At 44.7% G+C, this 20,948-nt stretch overlaps 1 protein-coding gene across 1 annotated transcript in view; it reads left to right on the top strand.

Moving 5' to 3' along the window:
- The window catches only part of SDHA (succinate dehydrogenase complex flavoprotein subunit A), a 169,957-nt gene that overhangs the window by 69,867 nt on the left and 79,142 nt on the right, over positions 1-20,948 (top strand). Inside the window, exons 4-7 of the mRNA XM_066579113.1 lie at positions 12,009-12,152; positions 16,061-16,225; positions 18,603-18,751; positions 20,784-20,908. Coding sequence (XP_066435210.1) covers positions 12,009-12,152; positions 16,061-16,225; positions 18,603-18,751; positions 20,784-20,908 — 583 coding nt within the window. The remainder of the gene's footprint in view (positions 1-12,008; positions 12,153-16,060; positions 16,226-18,602; positions 18,752-20,783; positions 20,909-20,948) is intronic.

Genomic DNA, 20,948 nt, shown 5'->3' on the forward strand with positions numbered 1-20,948 from the left:
AGGCTCCGTAATCTTGCTGCGGTGCGGCGGTCTCACACAGGAGGCGCTCAACAAGCCGCTCCTGGAACTGCAGAAGCCAGAATGGTCCATGGAGGATGATTGCATCGGGGTTCAAATATGGAGACCTCTGGTAAGACATTTCATCGATCGCAGCGGTGAGGGGAGATGAAACTTCCACTTTTTAAAAAACTTTTACATGATCACTATTATCCATTGGATAACGGCGATCACGTGACCAGGAACCACATACTGCGGCCCTCCGTGACATCTCCAGACTATCAGCTACCTTTGGTCGCCAGGAGCAGGGAGATTTTAAATTTCTCAATCCTTGACTTTTGTGCATATGTCCGCCATTACGCTGATGGGGGCATGCGCCAAAGCCAGGGTAAGGTCCACGGATAAAGATACCATCGGGGGACAAGTCCAGGGACTTTGGGTATGTAATTTCATCTTCCCTCACAGATACGATCCATAAGCAGATATGAAATTTTAATTTTTAAACAGTTTTTTTTTTTACACCTCTTAATTCTACATGATCACTATTATTCGATGAATAACCGTGATCATGTGACTGGGAACCGTATACAGCAGCCCCGGTCACATCTCCTTGCACTCGGCTATGCTTGACAGCTGGGTGCAGGTGAATTTTAAATTTCCCATGCTCCCCGGCCTTTTGCAAATGCACGCCACTTTGGCGCATGCGCAGTAGCCCGTGGCAGCTGCACATCGCGATCGGAGATCATGGAGTATGGGGCTCAGTATTTTCACTTTCCCTCATGAATCTGATCCATGATGGGAGGTGAAACTAACGTTTTTTCACTTTTTCGTGATCGCCGTTATCCATTGGATAACAGTGATCACGGGCCCGGGGACCGCTCACCACGGTCCGCAGTGACATCTTCTGCCTCCCATCTACTTTCAGGAACCAGGAGATTTTAAATTTGCCGCAGCTCAAGGCTTTCGACGCATGCGACTGACGTAATGCCGCCTGGCGCGTATGTGCAGAAGGCCTGCGCCTTGTTCCAGAAGACCAGATCACCGTGGGAGAGAACAGGACCACGGTGAGTAATCTCAGCTGTCCCCATAGATCTGATCCATGAGGGCAGCTGAATCTTCAACTTTGGAAAACTGGATAGCGTCGATCACATTGCCGGGGGGGACTCCCCGTGACTCGGGATGACAGCTCCATGTTGTCAGCTACCTCCGGGCACCGACAGCATAGAGCTGTCACGTCCATAGCACACGTGGCTTTAATCCCTGCAGGAAGCATGTTTTTACGCCCTCCGGGATTAAAGCCCACTTGGGCAGGATGTAAAAACACTATGGGCTGGTCACTAAGGAGTTACTAATTTATTTAGTTGTAATTAAAAAGTTTCACTTTATTTTACTTACGTCCCCACAGGGACTTGTACAATATGCTGCAATACTGAAGTGTTACCCTGGGGGCTGTGAAGTTGTAAGAATTGTGCTGATTCCAACTGGCTTATAAAATAACATATAATATGATAAAAATGGTATAATTCCTTCAATGCAGAATGTGTTGCATGTTTCCATAGGAATGTAGGAAAGTTTAGAAATGCCCTGTAAATATAAGTAGCCTGATTACTTTATAATGGTGATGAGAAGCCGGATATTACCATTTTAATATCGTTAATTTATCATTTAAAAAACATGAGTCATATACGTCAGAGTTTAAGGTTTGGCTTGGCGACTCCATGGCGTTGATGACACCTTAAAGCGGTTCTGTCATTAAAAAAGAAAATTCTTTACCTGCCTATTCCTCCCCCGTCAGTCTACTTGCTTATCTTCTCCTGTCTCCTGCAGTCCGGCGGGGTCACCTCACCTCCAGCTGCCTGATTTCTCTGCTTCCTGTGAGGTTACTTACATTGCCGGCAGTCTTCTTCCTGCCAGCCAATGTATGTTATGTCATAGTTCACAGGCCAAGAGGGAAAGTGCCGATCTACTTCAGAGATTGCTCGTGGGAGCTGACTCTGAAATAGATCCGAATTCCTTCCTAGGCAGTGAACTACAGCACAGGGACCTAACCTTCACTGACCGGCCCAGAAGGAGAATGTGAGGAATGCAGCCTTCATAACAAGGTTGGTGTGCAGTGAGGTGACATAGGCACTGCAGGAGCTCAGCAAGGAGAAGATGCAGTGAGGAGATCGACGGAGGAGGAATAGGCGAGTAAAGAATTTTATGACAAAATGCCTTTAAGCCCAGCATGGTTATTAGGAAGAAATACATAACATACCTTGCAGCCTTTACAAGACTCTGGCAAGCCATGTAAATGGTGCGGCACACGCTGACGGAAGTGGTGCTAGCTGTCTTGGCAGGGGCTTCCGAGCTCGCTGCATAGAAGCCCCATGTGCACCAAGTGGTTAAAGCGGTCCTGTCACCGCAGTTGCATGATCTGATTTCATTGAAAAATCCATAAACAATACTGTAAATACGAGTGATTAGACGAAGTTTATATACAGTACTAGCTGATATATCCAGCTTCGCCCGACCTAAATTGGTACAGGGGTTAACTGTTTTCGCACGGAAAATTTTTATGAAGTCATGGTTACTTCAGAGGAACTGATTCTCCTCAGACTGCATGTACCGATGTCCCTCTTCAGAATGTGTTACCCCTCACACGCTCCTCACTTTTTACCCTTAAATTTAATAACCTTTTTATTAAAATTTACCCCCAGACTGGGGGTTAGAACCCCTTCTTAGCCGTAAAGGCTCCATCCCTGCAGTCCATGGCCACCTCCTTGTGTACTTTACAGCCTTTCATTATATACAGGGGTCAGTTAGATTCTCCTCAGTATATACACATAGAGGTCAGGTAGATTCTCCTCAGTATATACACATAGAGGTCAGGTAGATTCTCCTCAGTATATACACATAGAGGTGAGGTAGATTCTCCTCAGTATATACACATAGAGGTGAGGTAGATTCTCCTCAGTATATACACATAGAGGTGAGGTAGATTCTCCTCAGTATATACACTTTAAGATGAGGTAGATTCTCCTCAGTATATACACATTAAGATGAGGTAGATTCTCCTCAGTATATACACACAGAGATGAGGTAGATTCTCCTCAGTATATACACATAGAGGTGAGGTAGATTCTCCTCAGTATATACACATAGAGGTGGGGTAGATTCTCCTTAGTACATGCAGACAGAGGTCAGTTATATTTTTTCTAGTATATACAAATAGAGGTGAGGTAGCTTCTCCTCGGTATATACACAGAGAGGTGAGGAAGATTCTCCTCAGTATATGCACATAGAGTTGAGGAAGATTCTCCTCAGTATATACACAGAGAGGTCAGGTAAATTCTCCTCCGTATATACACATGGAAGTGAAGAAGATTCACCTCAGTATATATACAGAGAGAGTTGAGGAAGATTTCCCTCAGTATCTACACATAGAGGTGAGGTAAATTCTCCTCAACATATACAAATAGAGGTGAGGTAGATTCTCCTCAGTATATACACATAGAGGTGAGGTAGATTCTCCTCAGTATGTACACAGAGAGTTGAGGAAGATTCCCCTCAGTATATACATATAGAGGTGAGGTAAATTCTCCCCACTATATACACATAGAGGTGAAGTAGGTTCTCCTCAGTACATGCACATAGAGGTGAGGTTGATTCTCCTCAGTATATACACACAGAGGTGAGGTAGATTATCCTCGGTATATACACAGGGAGGTGAGGAAAATTCTCCTCAGTATATGCACATAGGGGGAGGTAGATTTTCCTCAGTATATACACATAGAGGTGAGGTATATTCTCCTCAGTATATACACATAGAGGTCAGGTATATTCTCCTCAGTATATACACATAGAGGTGAGGTAGATTCTCCTCAGTATATACACATAGAGGGGAGGTAGATTCTCCTCAGTATATACACATAGAGGTGAGGTAGATTTTCCTCGGTATATACACAGAGGGGTGAGGAAGATTCCCCTCAGTATATACATAGAGGTGAGGTAAATTCTCCCTACTATATACACATAGAGGAGAAGTAGGTTCTCGTCAGTATATGCACATAGAGATGAGGTTGATTCTCCTCAGTATATGCACATAGGGGGGAGGAAGATTCTCCTCAGTATATACACAGAGAGGTGAGGTAGATTCTCCTCAGTATATACACATAGAGGTGAGGTAGATTCTCCTCAGTATATACACATAGAGGTGAGGTAGATTCTCCTCAGTATATACACATAGAGGTGAGGTAGATTCTCCTCAGTATATACACATAGAGGTGAGGTAGATTCTCCTCAGTATATACACATAGAGGTGAGGTAGATTCTCCTCAGTATATACACATAGAGGTGAGGTAGATTCTCCTCAGTATATACACATAGAGGTGAGGTAGATTCTCCTCAGTATATACACATTGAGATGAGGTAGATTCTCCTCAGTATATACACATAGAGATGAGGTAGATTCTCCTCAGTATATACACACAGAGGTGAGGTAGATTCCCCTCAGTATACACGCCTAGAGTTGAGGTAAATTCTCCTCACTATATACACATAGAGGGGAGGTAGATTTTCCTCGGTATATACACAGAGGGGTGAGGAAGATTCCCCTCAGTATATACATAGAGGTGAGGTAAATTCTCCCTACTATATACACATAGAGGTGAAGTAGGTTCTCGACAGTATATGCACATAGAGGTGAGGTTGATTCTCCTCAGTATATGCACATAGGAAGGAGGAAGATTCTCCTCAGTATATACACAGAGAGTTGAGGAAGATTCCCCTCAGTATATACGCATAAAGATGAGGTAAATTCTCCTCAGTATATGCACATAGAGCTGAGGTAGATTTTCCTCTGTATATGTACATAGAGGTGGGGTAGATTCTCCTTAGTTTATACACAGGGAGGTAAGGAAAATTCTCCTCAGTATATACACAGAGAGTTGAGGATGATTCCCCTCAGTATATACACATAGAGGTGAGATAGATTCTCCTCAGTATATACACATAGAGGTGAGGTAGTTTCTCCTCAGTATATACACATAGAGGTGAGGTAGATTCTCCTCCGTATATACACATAGAGGTGAGGTAGATTCTCCTCAGTATATACACATAGAGGTGAGGTAGCTTCTGCTCGGTATATACACAGAGAGGTGAGGAAGATTCTCCTCAGTATATGCACATAGAGTTGAGGTAGCTTCTCCTCCGTATATACACATATAGGTGAGGTAGATTCTCTTCAGTATATACATATAGGTGAGGTAGATTCTCCTCAGTATATACACATAAAGGTGAGGTATATTCTCCTCAGTATATACACATAGAGGTCAGGTATATTCTCCTCAGTATATACACATAGAGGTGAGGTATATTCTCCTCAGTATATACACATAGAGGTCAGGTATATTCTCCTCAGTATATACACATAGAGGTGAGGTAGATTCTCCTCAGTATATACACATAGAGGGGAGGTAGATTCTCCTCAGTATATACACATAGAGGTGAGGTAGATTTTCCTCGGTATATACACAGAGGGGTGAGGAAGATTCCCCTCAGTATATACATAGAGGTGAGGTAAATTCTCCCTACTATATACACATAGAGGAGAAGTAGGTTCTCGTCAGTATATGCACATAGAGATGAGGTTGATTCTCCTCAGTATATGCACATAGGGGGGAGGAAGATTCTCCTCAGTATATACACAGAGAGGTGAGGTAGATTCTCCTCAGTATATACACATAGAGGTGAGGTAGATTCTCCTCAGTATATACACATAGAGGTGAGGTAGATTCTCCTCAGTATATACACATAGAGGTGAGGTAGATTCTCCTCAGTATATACACATAGAGGTGAGGTAGATTCTCCTCAGTATATACACATAGAGGTGAGGTAGATTCTCCTCAGTATATACACATAGAGGTGAGGTAGATTCTCCTCAGTATATACACATAGAGGTGAGGTAGATTCTCCTCAGTATATACACATTGAGATGAGGTAGATTCTCCTCAGTATATACACATAGAGATGAGGTAGATTCTCCTCAGTATATACACACAGAGGTGAGGTAGATTCCCCTCAGTATACACGCCTAGAGTTGAGGTAAATTCTCCTCACTATATACACATAGAGGGGAGGTAGATTTTCCTCGGTATATACACAGAGGGGTGAGGAAGATTCCCCTCAGTATATACATAGAGGTGAGGTAAATTCTCCCTACTATATACACATAGAGGTGAAGTAGGTTCTCGACAGTATATGCACATAGAGGTGAGGTTGATTCTCCTCAGTATATGCACATAGGAAGGAGGAAGATTCTCCTCAGTATATACACAGAGAGTTGAGGAAGATTCCCCTCAGTATATACGCATAAAGATGAGGTAAATTCTCCTCAGTATATGCACATAGAGCTGAGGTAGATTTTCCTCTGTATATGTACATAGAGGTGGGGTAGATTCTCCTTAGTTTATACACAGGGAGGTAAGGAAAATTCTCCTCAGTATATACACAGAGAGTTGAGGATGATTCCCCTCAGTATATACACATAGAGGTGAGATAGATTCTCCTCAGTATATACACATAGAGGTGAGGTAGTTTCTCCTCAGTATATACACATAGAGGTGAGGTAGATTCTCCTCCGTATATACACATAGAGGTGAGGTAGATTCTCCTCAGTATATACACATAGAGGTGAGGTAGCTTCTGCTCGGTATATACACAGAGAGGTGAGGAAGATTCTCCTCAGTATATGCACATAGAGTTGAGGTAGCTTCTCCTCCGTATATACACATATAGGTGAGGTAGATTCTCTTCAGTATATACATATAGGTGAGGTAGATTCTCCTCAGTATATACACATAAAGGTGAGGTAGATTTTCCTCAGTATATACACATAGAGGTGAGGTAGATACTCCTCAGTATATACACATAGAGGTGAGGTAGATTCTCCTCAGTATATACACATAGAGGTGAGGTAAATTCTCCCCACTATATGCACATAGAGGTGAGGTAGATTCTCCTCAGTACATGCACATAGAGGTGAGGTTGATTCTCCTCAGTATATACACACAGAGGTGAGGTAGATTCTCCTCGGTATATACACAGGGAGGTGAGGAAAATTCTCCTCAGTATATACACATAGAAGGGAGGTAGATTTTCCTCTGTGTATACACATAGAGGTGAGGTAGATTCTCCTCAATATATTCACATAGAGGTGAGGTAGATTCTCCTCAGTATACACTCATAGAGATGAGGTAAATTCTCCTCACTATATACACATAGAGGTGAAGTAGATTCTCCTCAGTATATGCGCATAGAGGTGAGGAAAAGTCTCCTCAGTATATACACATAGAGGTAAGGTAGATATTCCTCGATATATACACATAGAGGTGAGGTGGATTCTCCTCAGTGTATACATAGAGGTGAGGTAAATTCTCCATACTATATACACATAGAGGTGAAGTAGATTCTCCTCAGTACATGCACATAGAGGTGGGGTAGATTCTCCTCAGTATATACACAGGGAGGTAAGGAAAATTCTCCTCAGTATATACACAGAGAGTTGAGGATGATTCCCCTCAGTATATACACATAGAGGTGAGGTAGATTCTCCTTAGTATATACACATAGAGGTGAGGTAGTTTCTCCTCAGTATATACACATAGAGGTGAGGTAGATTCTCCTCCGTATATACACATAGAGGTGAGGTAGATTCTCCTCAGTATATGCACATAGAGGTTAGGTAGATTCTCCTCAGTATATACACATAGAGGTGAGGTAGCTTCTGCTCGGTATATACACAGAGAGGTGAGGAAGATTCTCCTCAGTATATGCACATAGAGGTTAGGTAGATTCTCCTCAGTATATGTACATAGAGGTGAGGTAGATTTTCCTCAGTATATACACAGGGAGGTAAGGAAAATTTCTTCTCAGTATATGCACATAAGGGGGAGGAAGATTCTCCTCAGTATACACACATAGAGGTAAGGTAGATTCTCCTCAGTATATGCACATAGAGGGCAGGAAGATTCCCCTCAGTATATACACATAAAGGTGAGGTAGATTCTCCTCAGTATATACACATAGAGGTGAGTTAGATTCTCCTCAGTATATACACATAGAGATTAGGTAGATTCTCCTCAGTATATACAAATCGAGGTGAGGTAGATACTACTCAGTATATACACATAGAGGTGAGGTAGATTCTCCCCAGTATATACACATAGAGGTGAGGTAGATTCTTCTCAGTATACACACAGAGTTAAGGTAGATTCTCCTCAGTATACACACATAGAGGTGAGGTAGATTCTCCTCAGTATATACACATAGACGTGAGGTAGATTCTCCTCTGTATATACACATAGAGGGGAGGTAGATTCTCTTCAGTATATACACATAGAGGGGAGGTAGATTCTCCTCAGTATATACACATAGAGGTGAGGTAGATTCTCCTCAGTATATCCACATAGAGGGGAGGTAGATTCTCCTCAGTACATACACATAGAGGGGAGGTAGATTCTCCTTAGTATATACACATAGAGGTGAGGTAGATTCTCCTCAGTATATCCACATAGAGGGGAGGTAGATTCTCCTCAGTACATACACATAGAGGGGAGGTATATTCTCCTCAGTATATACGCATAGAGGTGAGGTATATTCTCCTCAGTATATACACATAGAGGTGAGGTATATTCTCCTCAGTATATACACATAGAGGTGAGGTATATTCTCCTCAGTATATACACATAGAGGTGAGGTAGATTCTCCTCAGTATATACACATAGAGGTGAGGTAGATTCTCCTCAGTATATACACAGAGAGGTGAGGTAGATTCTCCTCAGTATATACACAGAGAGGTAAGGTAGATTCTCCTCAGTATATGCACATAGAGGTTAGGTAGATTCTCCTCAGTATATGTACATAGAGGTGAGGTAGATTTTCCTCAGTATATACACAGGGAGGTAAGGAAAATTCTTCTCAGTATATGCACATAGGGGGGAGGAAGATTCTCCTCAGTATACACACATAGAGGTAAGGTAGATTCTCCTCAGTATATGCACATAGAGGGCAGGTAGATTCTCCTCAGTATATACACATAAAGGTGAGGTAGATTCTCCTCAGTATATACACATAGAGGTGAGTTAGATTCTCCTCAGTATATACACATAGAGATTAGGTAGATTCTCCTCAGTATATACAAATCGAGGTGAGGTAGATTCTCTTCAGTATATACAAATCGAGGTGAGGTAGATATTACTCAGTATATACACATAGAGGTGAGGTAGATTCTCCCCAGTATATACACATAGAGGTGAGGTAGATTCTTCTCAGTATACACACAGAGTTAAGGTAGATTCTCCTCAGTATACACACATAGAGGTGAGGTAGATTCTCCTCAGTATATACACATAGAGGGGAGGTAGATTCTCTTCAGTATATACACATAGAGGGGAGGTAGATTCTCCTCAGTATATACACATAGAGGTGAGGTAGATTCTCCTCAGTATATCCACATAGAGGGGAGGTAGATTCTCCTCAGTACATACACATAGAGGGGAGGTAGATTCTCCTTAGTATATACACATAGAGGTGAGGTAGATTCTCCTCAGTATATCCACATAGAGGGGAGGTAGATTCTCCTCAGTACATACACAGAGAGGTGAGGTAGATTCTCCTCAGTATATACACAGAGAGGTGAGGTAGATTCTCCTCAGTATATACACAGAGAGGTGAGGTAGATTCTCCTCAGTATATACACAGAGAGGTGAGGTAGATTCTCCTCAGTATATACACAGAGAGGTGAGGTAGATTCTCCTCAGTATATACACAGAGAGGTGAGGTAGATTCTCCTCAGTATATACACAGAGAGGTAAGGTAGATTCTCCTCAGTATATACACATAGAGGTGAGGTAGATTCTCCTCAGTATATACACATAGAGGTGAGGTAGATTCTCCTCAGTATATACACATAGAGGGGAGGTATATTCCCCTTAGTATATACACATAGAGGTCAGTTCTATACTCCTCAGTATATACACATAGTCACAGGCTTGTCAAAAATAGAGCAGAGATCATTTAGAGCCCTATTTCATATACTGGCCAAGGCGAGATATTATTCGACTATGAGTATGCTCAGGACAAAAGGTTATCCTGCTCATATATGGAAGGGGTATGGTTCGGAAAACTCCAGTACCCTATACCACCATAATTTAGTCTGTAAATGCTATTTCCTCAGACCAATAGCTAAAAGGTATCCCCTGCAAGAGGCAAAGATGAAAAATTGCCTTACTCAAATATGGAAAGGACTGATACAGGGTACTTAATATACCAATAACATTTTATAAACGGTTCATAGTTTTTAGGTTCAACGCGTTTCTATGTCTGTCGACACTTCCTCAGGAACCCTTAAGATAGTAATGTCAGTGTTAAATATGGATATTAACAACTAGGAGTGAGAGGATAGGGCTGGAATGATTTTTGCTACTGATGGCTGCCCCAGGCTAATACCTGGGGTGAATCCACTATTTGGTGATTCATTTGCTGAAAGGCCTATTGATGATATTATCATAGCCAGATAATTTGTTGTGATCGATGATTGGGAAAGCCCTATAACTGACACCAAGACCCCGGCCGGGGCAAGTGGTCCTAGGGCAGTACAGGTACCAATCCAACAGGTGTATGTTGTTTAACACATCACTATATATTGCTGAAGATCCAGCCAAATAGACAGCGGCTAAAGCCCACAGCCAGCTCCTAATCTCCACAAAACTACTTTCAAAGATGTACCAAAATAATAAAAAGATGGAAAAAGAGATAGCGCCTCCAGCCTGAGTGGTAGACCGGAGGTTATAGTCCCATGTCCATGCAGCCCGAGTTTTATAGCAGCCAACGCCACGCCTACAGGGCGGGTTCCATGATGCTGCACCAGTCACATGACGGGGGGCGCGTCCTCAATCGTAACCAAAACCATGTGTCATACCTAATTACTTAGACAAAGCAGATCATCCACCTATTTGCCAGCGTGGTGTGCCTTCCTGCGGGGGTCTGAATCTAAAGTAGTGGATGGATCAGTGGTTGATCCCCGTCATAGAAGACATATGTATGCCCCGTTGGAGACGCTGCTGAGCCACCCAATGACACAATGACCACACCTACTATGTTCAGTCTAGTATTTCTGGATGTTCCTTCTGATCTCCCCCCACAAGTAGTCTCAGCCCCTCCTTGTGTTTAGCTTGTTGCTAACACTTCCCTCCTCATTTATACCATTACCATATTTAAAGGTTTTGGTTATGCTCCCCATTTGCCCTCCATAAGTCTTATGCTTAAGACCTTCCACCATTTTTGCAGTGTGTGTTATCAGTGTCTTTCAGTAGATGAGGTCTCCAGAACTGAACACAACATCTCCCCAGAGCTCTATACAGCAGGATCACAATCTCCCTCTTTCTGCTGGTAATACCTGTAGCCATGCTGCTGAGCATCCGGATAGGGCATAAATGCCTGATCACTGGGGATCTGTCCTCTAGGTCGGGAGCCATCCTAAGGCCAGTGAATCCTAAATGCTTATGTGATTGGAGCCGTGGTACGCATCTATTAACTTCGGTGGGACTGGGTGAGATAGCTGACTGTCCCATAGAATTAGATGGCGTGGTGGTTGAGCATGCACACCGCTGCTCCATTAATAAGGGACATTTGGTTGTGCTGTTCTCATTGAGGGTCCCAGTGGTCAGACCCCCCAGTGAACAGTCCTTTATCTCCCATCCAGTGGACAGCAGATAGCCACATCTAATTGCCTAGAGTTGTGTGTTGTTGGCATCTATATCAGAAGCTGCTGCCCCAAAGCTCCATGTGCCCAGCGTATGCCGAAGTAGCCCTGGCAGTTACCATGAGATATGTGACTATGTCCGCTGTACAGTGACATATGGCAGAGGTAGTCGTCGGGGAATCCTCCCTGTGTGCAGAGTTATGTCTTCACCCACTGTCATCTCTGGGTATATCCGGCTCTGATCTTTGTACCTTCATATATTATTTAGGGTGGCATCAATGCAGCTTTGGGTAACATGGAAGATGATGACTGGCGGTGGCACTTCTATGACACGGTGAAAGGCTCTGATTGGTTGGGTGATCAGGATGCTATCCATTACATGACAGAACAAGCCCCGGCTTCCGTTATTGAGGTAGGTACCACTCCACATAATATTCTGGAATCTTCTTCTATTCTATACGACCCGATACCGACATAAGGTGGCATTACCCCATTCATTGCCCATGATGGACGTACTGAACCTGGGGAGGGGGAGGTGACAGAAAACTCATTTGTGTTCCATCGCTAGACGGGGATTTCACTGATACACTCGCTGTCCGTGTGGCGTTTTCATTCTCCCCTCTTATTAGAGCGCCTGCGGTTGTAGGTTACAGTTCTGTACGGAGTGTAGCACATAGTAACCCAGTATGGCCGCTGCCTGCAGTGTTAGTAGGGATCAATCCTCTGTTTGGAAAGGACACAGTGAGTGTAAACAGATGCAGTTTAACACACTTTAGGGCGGGGTTCACGCTGTGGGGATCCTGCAGCGCCTCACAGCTGTGCAGCCGGCCGTGACGCTACGTATTGTCGCGGACAGTGGCGTAATAGTACTGCGCAGGGTACTCATGCACGCCCCCATGGTGCAGTACACCTGTTTACTCTTGTGTTTACATTCCGCATGCCGCCGCTTCGTGATGGCTCCTATACACGCCACCATGCACAACATAATTGTGTTTGGGTGCTTGTATGGAGGTCAACAGCCATGCCGCATCTCCTTACGGAGAGCCCCCAATAAGTGTGTGGGTCAGGGGGTGGTATAGTCTCTCCCCAAGCTGAGCACCCAGTATGCCGTAGGTTTCTGGCTTAGTCTTTGAGGGACCAGTGACGTGGGGCAGAAGCCGCATCGTGTCTCCTTAACCCCTTCCCTCCATATGACATAAGTTTACGTCCTGGCAGTGGGGTACTTCCTGCAACTGGACGTACCCTTACGTCATGTGGATAGCAAGAGATCAGAAGAGATCTCGCTCTAACCGGCTGTCGCTGATTGCTGGCCTCCCGCTGCAACAGTAGGGGTGCATTAGAGCAGCGTCCCCTGCTGTTAACCCCTTCCCTGCCACGCTCCCTCTGTGATGACATTGGGCTCTCGCGATATAATTTGCAGAGAGCCCGGGGGTTGCCATGGTAACAGGATGCCACCTACAGGTGTCCTGTATTGTCATTGCCTATGATCACTGTAATAAGCAATAAAGCATTGCAGGAGAGAAGTCCAGCAATGCCTTATCATAGCGATCATCAGTGGTATGATGCAAGTCCACTAGAGGGACACAAATGGTGTAAAAAAATAAATAAATAATAAAAATATACAAAAAATAAAAATGTAAAAAAAAACAAAACCTTTTTTGGGCTTCTCATTTTTGCATTAAAAAAAATCCCCCATATTTGGTATCGTCACGTCCGTAACGACACGTACAATAAGTTGAACACGCTGTTTATCCTGCACGAAAAATGCGTTTAAAAAATGCATCAAACGTGAGGCAAAATGCTAATTTTTAGCATTTTGCCTCCCAAAAAACGCAATAAAGGTGATCCAAAAAGCCGTATGTACCCCAAAATGGTACCAATAAAAACTACAGCTCGTCGCGCAAAAAATCATCCCTCACAGAGCTCCGCCCATGGAAAAATAAAAGAGTTACAGGGCTTTAAATGCAGGAATTTAGAAAAAAATTTTTTCCAAAAAATGGGTTTTTATTGCAGAAAAGTGGAAAAACCTAAAAAAAATGTAAAAATTTTGGTATCGTTGTAACAGTACCGGCCCGCAGAAAAAAATGTATTGTGTCATTTATGCTGCATGATTAACGTTGTAAAAAAAAATAAAAATCTATGGCAGAATTGATGCGTTTTCTCTCCCTGCGATCATAAAAAAGTGCTAAAAGTTTTACAATATAGTCTATGTACCCAAAAATGGCGCCGATAAAAACTACAGCTCACCACGCAAAAAACAAACCCTTATACGGCCGCGTCGACGGAAAAATAAAAAAATCAGCCAAAAATTGTTGCGTCCTTAAAGGGGTTGTCCCAAGAAAGCAAGTGGGGGTAAGCACTTCTGTATGGCCATATTAATGCACTTTGTAATATACATCGTACACTGGCCAACACATATTTTGGCGCAGAGCGTTTGATAGCGGATCTAAGCTATATTTTGTGTGCTGATTTTAAATATGCCATCCATTTTCCCCTATCAGCTCTAGTTTCTGTGATATAGGCACCTACTGAATGTTATTACCCTATTCCATATTACACATATGATCGATATAATTAAACAAATACCGTACAAATTAGTGTTACTTTCTACAATATTGTGATGCAAGGAACAAAACAAAGTAGACTATGTAACAATTTATTGTTTTGCAGCTGTATGCAGCATGATTTAGGAAGGAGGGAGGGGCCCAAGCTGAACTTTTGCACCCGGGCCCCTGAGCCTTTAGGTACACTCCTGAACACAACGATTGTATAGCTATAAAACCCCACAACACCTTGGGCGACAAATGTACACAACCGTTCCTCCCTACTGGTTGTGACAAACTAAATGTACTAATAAGATTGGTGATGTGACACGGCGTGGCTGGCCATGTGAATTCGCCGAAACTATAGCTGATGGAGAGAAACTGTTTGCATATTCGTAAATAATGGGCCAAATATACACTTAATCAGTTGTAACATTTCTGGCACCAAAAATTTTTTACAATTTTGTTGGCCAGTTATGAGCCATACAGAAGTTATTCACTTACCTGCTCCCTTGCTGGCGTCCCCGTCTCCATGGTGCCGTCTAATTTCAGCGTCCAATCTCCCGATTAGACGCGCTTGCACAGAAGGGTCTTCTCCCTTCTCTTGGGTCTTGGCACAAGCGGCGTTCTGGCTCCGCCCCCTTCTACGCGTCATCGCGTAGCTCCGCCCCGTCACGTGTGCCGATTCCAGCCAATCAGGAGGCTGGAATCGGCAATGGACCGCACAGAGCCCACGGTGCAGCATGGGAGAAGACCCGCGGTGCATCGTGGGTGAAGATCCCGGCGGCCATCTTGGTAAGGTAAGTAAGAAGTCGCCGCAGAGCGGGGATTCGGGTAAGTACTAAACTTTTTTTTTTTTCAACCCATCCCTTGTGTTTGTCTTGCGCCGAACGGGGGGCCTATTGAAAAAAAAAAGCCGTTTCGGCGCAGGACAACCCCTTTAAGGGGTTAATGAGAGCACCCAAAAATGTACATTTCCCAGAGGAGCAATGCCTTATAAGTCTCCTTACTCATCTCTTAGGTGTCCCCACACCTCTTCTGGGTGCTCTCCTTGGGGAGAGACTATACCATCCTCTGACCCACTCACCCCCTAGGTGTCTCCACACCCTTTTTGGGGGCTCTCCTTAAGGAGACCCGGCACCGCTGCTGACCCACGTCATAGGCCCCTCACTGACTAAAGCAGAAGCCTGCTGCACGCTGAGGAGGGGCAGTCACCCCCAAACAGTCCGTCTGTGCACGGTCTTCTGGCTTTATATTTCTATCATTGATGACTTGTTATAAGGTCACTTTGAATTGAAGCAATGCTGCCATCCACTGGGTGGCGCTGCAGAGGTATTTTTCCATCTTAGACGCTTGTATATACGCGTGCATAGAGAACAATGGGCTGTATCTTGCGTAGGTACGTAACAAAATAGAATATGCTGCATTCTTTTTCACACTCGCGTACTTCACAATTCTGGCATGCTAATGTGATGGGAACAGTATAAGGCGATGGAACTGATTGCCTGCGAGTCACTGCATATCACACGGGCATAACAGCCGCTCTGCTTCTCCTGCTCTTCAGGCAGCTGTAACCTGATCAATCAGTGAGTTTCAGACTTAGTGGGGAATTCAGAAGGAGTGACCAGTTTGTGGGCGGAGCCTAATAAGATGACACATTTTTCTCATGAGTTATATTCCCTAGTTTGTTCTATTTGCCTGTGCTATAGCTTTATGCAGAGTTTGTTGAAGGTACAGTGACCACTTAAAGAACATGTTTATATACCTTTACTGGCAGCTTGAAAACTACGGGATGCCTTTTAGCAGAACCGAGCAGGGGAAGATCTACCAGCGTGCTTTCGGAGGGCAAAGCCTGAAGTTTGGTAAAGGTGGCCAGGCTCATCGCTGCTGCTGTGTAGCAGACAGGACTGGACATTCATTGCTGCACACTTTGTATGGAAGGGTAAGGGAAACGCTCCGAAGCTCCGCTTTAGTCTGTAAATATCTGTATACAATCACTAATGAGGATGCATCTGGGCTCCCATTATATCAAGCAAGGAAGCTGGACCGTCAAATTCCAAATGGCCTCCGTTAGAAGCTGCCCTCTGGGAATGACTGACGGTAGTACTGAGCCTGGAGAGGTATGCAGAGGACATCTTACTCCAGTCTATAGTCAGGATTTCCTTTGTATACGGCACCCGGAACATCTCGCAGACTCAACACTACTGTGAACAAGACATCTTGTGACAACATTGTTCGGCGGGGCGATGAGGAAAGGCATGCCCACTGGGGCACTGGTTTACCATTTTATTAATATGGGCTACTGGGAGCACTATTACCCTGTTTCCCCAAAAATAAGCCCCAGCATGATTTTTCAGGATTTTCGGGAAGGCTTGAAATATAAGCCTTACCCCAAAAATAAGCCTTAGTTAGTTAATAAAGTCAATAGGAATGCATTTGGTGCATTTTACAGCACTTTTCATGCAGGTCAGCCAAGTCATTTAACCAGCAGACTCGGTCCAGGTCCTACCATGGCGAGGCTCCCGCAGTCCGTTGGTCAGCTAGTCAATGCAGCTCTCAAAGAACCAAATCACAGCTATCACATTGTGGAAGCAGAATTTCTGACTCCTGTGACCAGGAAGTGACCCTGACCCTGTATCGGCGGCCGCGGGCTGCTCAGAATACGCAGTAAAAATGCTGGTAACAACAAAAGTCTGAGCACTTTTGTGAGCAACCATAAGGGTTGGAAGTGCCGGGCTCTGACACACAGATTAGGTAGACCCACTGTTGTCAAAATAAGACATCCCCTGAAAATAAGCCCTAGCGCATCGTTTGGCGCAAAATTAATATAAGACCACAGAGGGGGGCATAGATAGGGCATTTATCTAGTGGAGATGCTTTTACTATGGCGGGGGGCGATACTGAGAGGATGGAGTAGCGCTCACTAGTAGCTGATCTTTCAGAGCTGAAAAAAATCTGCAGTAAATTCGCACCGGAATCCACATCAAAATCTGCATCTTTTGGTGCTCGTTTGCTGCGGAATTTACCCCCTCAGTGTAATTTAAATTGAAGCTGTGATTTCTTCTGCGAATCCTCCCCAAGGGGATTTGTTGTGGATTTTTCTAGCTGTGGAAAATATGCAGTAACTCTGCTACCTGTGAGCGCCCTCTGGGTCTGATTACAGTGGTAGATCTCCCAGCAGTCGGTCGGGCCGTGTCTACCGCTGTGTAGCATCCCCCCTCCTGGAGTTTTGGGAGAGTTCCTGTCCCGCTCCTGTCTGATGAGGACTCCATCTGCTCCTCGCTCGTCTGTGCTGGATTTATCATTTCATGAGCCCCACATATTTCCCACTTCCAGTTCAGCGCCCGTTCAGCTGTAGTGATGGACGCAGTCGGTGGTTTAGTACCGTCTTGCTGAAATCTACAAGAAAACCAGTTTGGATGCAGCTTTAAAGAAGGACAAGTGGGTGGATACAAATAAATAAATGATAAAAATGAACCAAAGTTACATAAAAATAGATGATATTGTATATAGTATTGTAAACCGTTCTTAAACAGCGGTTGCATCAATACTCACATCACTACGAGCCTTAAGGTTCATGTCCATGGGCGAGTTTGAATTCTGGTATCCGCATGGGGCCCCTGAGCGGATGATCCAGAGTTCAAGCTGCCCATAGACAATCATGGGCGCCCGCAGCTTAATTAAAGCATGCGAGTTTGTTTTCTGGACCTTCTGATACAGAAAACTAATCGTAGCATGCTCCGCTTTGTCGTGGATCCCGCAGGGACGGCTTCCATTTAAGTCAATGGAAGCTGTCCGATCTGCGGCACACCCAGAACTGTCACTCCGGCAGTGCAGGAGAAATTTAAAAAAAAATCTCCACTGCGCATGTACGGGGCGCGTGCTGGCCGGCAGGCACACCCACATGCACGGAGGAGACGATGGACGACCCTCACGCATCCAGACTGGTAAATAACATCCTCATGCTGCGGGCAGGGTGGGATTCCACAACGGGGCCCTGCCCATGGAACCCACCCGCCCGTGGACATGAGGCCTTAGGTATACTGTTGCTACCATCAATTTCTAAAAGAGTTATTCTTTAAAAAAATGCACTGCATGGGTTCATGGCTACTGCAGTTCGGCAGGTCTGGTGCGTGACTGGCAGCCGGGATTCTTGGGAGATGTCAGAAGGGGTTTGTAAGCACTTCTGTCGTCTCTTGTAGCCCATGTAGCCCAGGGCTTTTGAGCATGCACACGTAGAGGACTCCAGCGCTCACCGTCTGTTGTAGCTGATGAAAGAAAACAAGTTGGCGAGTGATATAATCGGGTCTTTCCTTCAGTCTCTCAGATACGACACCAGCTATTTTGTGGAATATTTTGCCTTGGACCTCCTAATGGAAAATGGAGAATGCCGTGGTGTTACTGCTTTATGCATGGAAGATGGATCTATACACCGTTTTAAGGCAAAGAACACAGTTATAGCTACAGGGTAATTTATTTTAATGAAATTGAAAGTGTTGGCTGGTTTGGACCACCAGATATTGTATCGCAGCCTCACCGGCCAGTGGCCTTTGAGAAGGCTCTGAATGGGTACTCTTGTGTAACTCTTGTTAGGAGATCGTTCACTCATAGACATGCCTCTTCAATGCACTCAAAGATATTTTATTGGAATGAGAGATGCAGGATGGTCATTTTGACAAATCGCCGCCATCTAGGCTGTTCTGACCAAGCCGTTAGTCGGTGTTGGGAGCAGTAGTTACGTGGGTGCATGCCCAAATGGCGAGGAGGCTCCAGATGCCCCAAACTGACCACCAATAGAATCGTATGACCCGCTGGCAAACATAAGCAGCTCCAACAGTTTCATTGTCCACCGTCCAGGCACAAGTGGTATCTTCATTATAGAGCTCTGTCGCTGCCCAAACCATTTCCAGGTGCTGAGCAGAAGGAAATTTGCTGTCATGGCACCAATTATTGTCCTGCCATCAACACCCTTGTATTCGTTTGTGTTGTGAACAAGAAACCTGAACTTCTATGGACTGGAATTGTATCATCTTTAGTGAAGATTCCAGGTTTTATTTGGGAACCGGCAGCAATCGTGTTCATGTCTGGAGACCTTGGGGTGAGCGCCTCAATCCTGCCTTTGCTGTGGAGTGGCACGCTGTCCCCTGCTGGTATGATGGTCTGGGGGCCACCGCATACGACAGTCGGTCCCCCCTAGTAGTGGTACGAGGGACAATGACCGCTCAGCGATATGTTCAGGGCATTCTGCAGCCACATGTGTTCCTCTCATGGCGGCTTCCAAGAGGCAGCAGGATAATGCTCGGCCGCACACACAAGGGGGTCATACGAGCCCCCATAATACTGTCACACTTCCTGCCTGGTCGCCAGATCGAGCATTTAATTGAACCCGCTGGAATACCAACTTCAGCAGTCTACTAATATGGAGGATCTAGAGGACCCGTTGCAACATCTGTGGGACTGTATTTTACCCTGCAGTTGGGCAGGCGCTGGTTCCTTACTCATAGGAGAAAATGAGAATATTATTTCAAAAGGGTTTTGTCATTAGAAAAAAAAAACAGTACTTACCGATTCCTCCCTGTCTTCTTACCAGATCTTCACCTCACCAACCTTCTCCTGGCTCCTCCAGTCCCCCGGGTCACCTCACCTCCAGCCGGCTGGATCCTCTTCTTCCTGTGATGTTCCGTACATTCTTGGCAGTCTTCTTCCTGCAGGTCAATGTACACTATGACACTAGTGACATAGCGTTCTCTGTCTAGCAGGGAATGCTGAAACCTATGCCAGGCTATTGCCACGACTGAGCATGTGCGCTGTTTCGCGGCAATAGTATATGAACACTTGCGGTACAACAGCACTCATGCACAGTCTCGGCAATAGCTCCGCATTTACTGCTAGGCAGTGAATGTTATGTCACTAGTACATTGACCTGCAGGATGGAGAATGCCGGCAATGTACGCTACACTACATAACAGGAAGTGGAGGATCTGCCTGTCTGGAGGGGAGGTGACCCGGGGGACTGCAGGAGGCAGGAGAAGATCGTTGGGGAGAAGATGCAGTAAGAAGACTGATGGGGAGGAATAGGTAAGTATTTATTTATTTTTTTCTAATGACAAAACCCATTAAGAAAACTGTCTTGAATAATGACCTCTAGTGGTAGCTGTTGAAGGAGGTGTAGATCTGCCTGATCCTGCCCTCTTCTGATGCACACGGTCTACTGCTTACAGACTAGTAGCTTTTATTTGCATCAAGCAGGTTGTCCTCTGTTGGGTTCATCGTCATCTCTGTTCTGCTTGTGTGGCACTTTGTTTCCATGCTTATCTCTCTAGCTCTGTTAAAGTGACATACCAAAACCATGTAGCCCGCTTATACCCCCTTCTTGATCAGGTAATGGCCACTTCCTGAGGCTTGCTGATGAGGTAGACTTTGTATGAATTAAAGGGGGTGGGCATAAAATGTAAACATAATTCCTGTTACTTTAGATGACTTAATCTTTTGCCTCCTAGGGGATATGGTCGAGCTTACTTTAGCTGCACCTCTGCACACACATGCACTGGTGATGGCAACGCCATGGTGACCCGAGCTGGGCTACCCTGTCAAGACATGGAGTTTATACAGTTTCATCCAACAGGTATGGTCTCTATTTGTACCGCTAATGTTGTACATATGAG

This window comes from Eleutherodactylus coqui, chromosome 9 (assembly GCF_035609145.1).
Source record: "Eleutherodactylus coqui strain aEleCoq1 chromosome 9, aEleCoq1.hap1, whole genome shotgun sequence".
Lineage (NCBI taxonomy): Eukaryota > Metazoa > Chordata > Amphibia > Anura > Eleutherodactylidae > Eleutherodactylus > Eleutherodactylus coqui.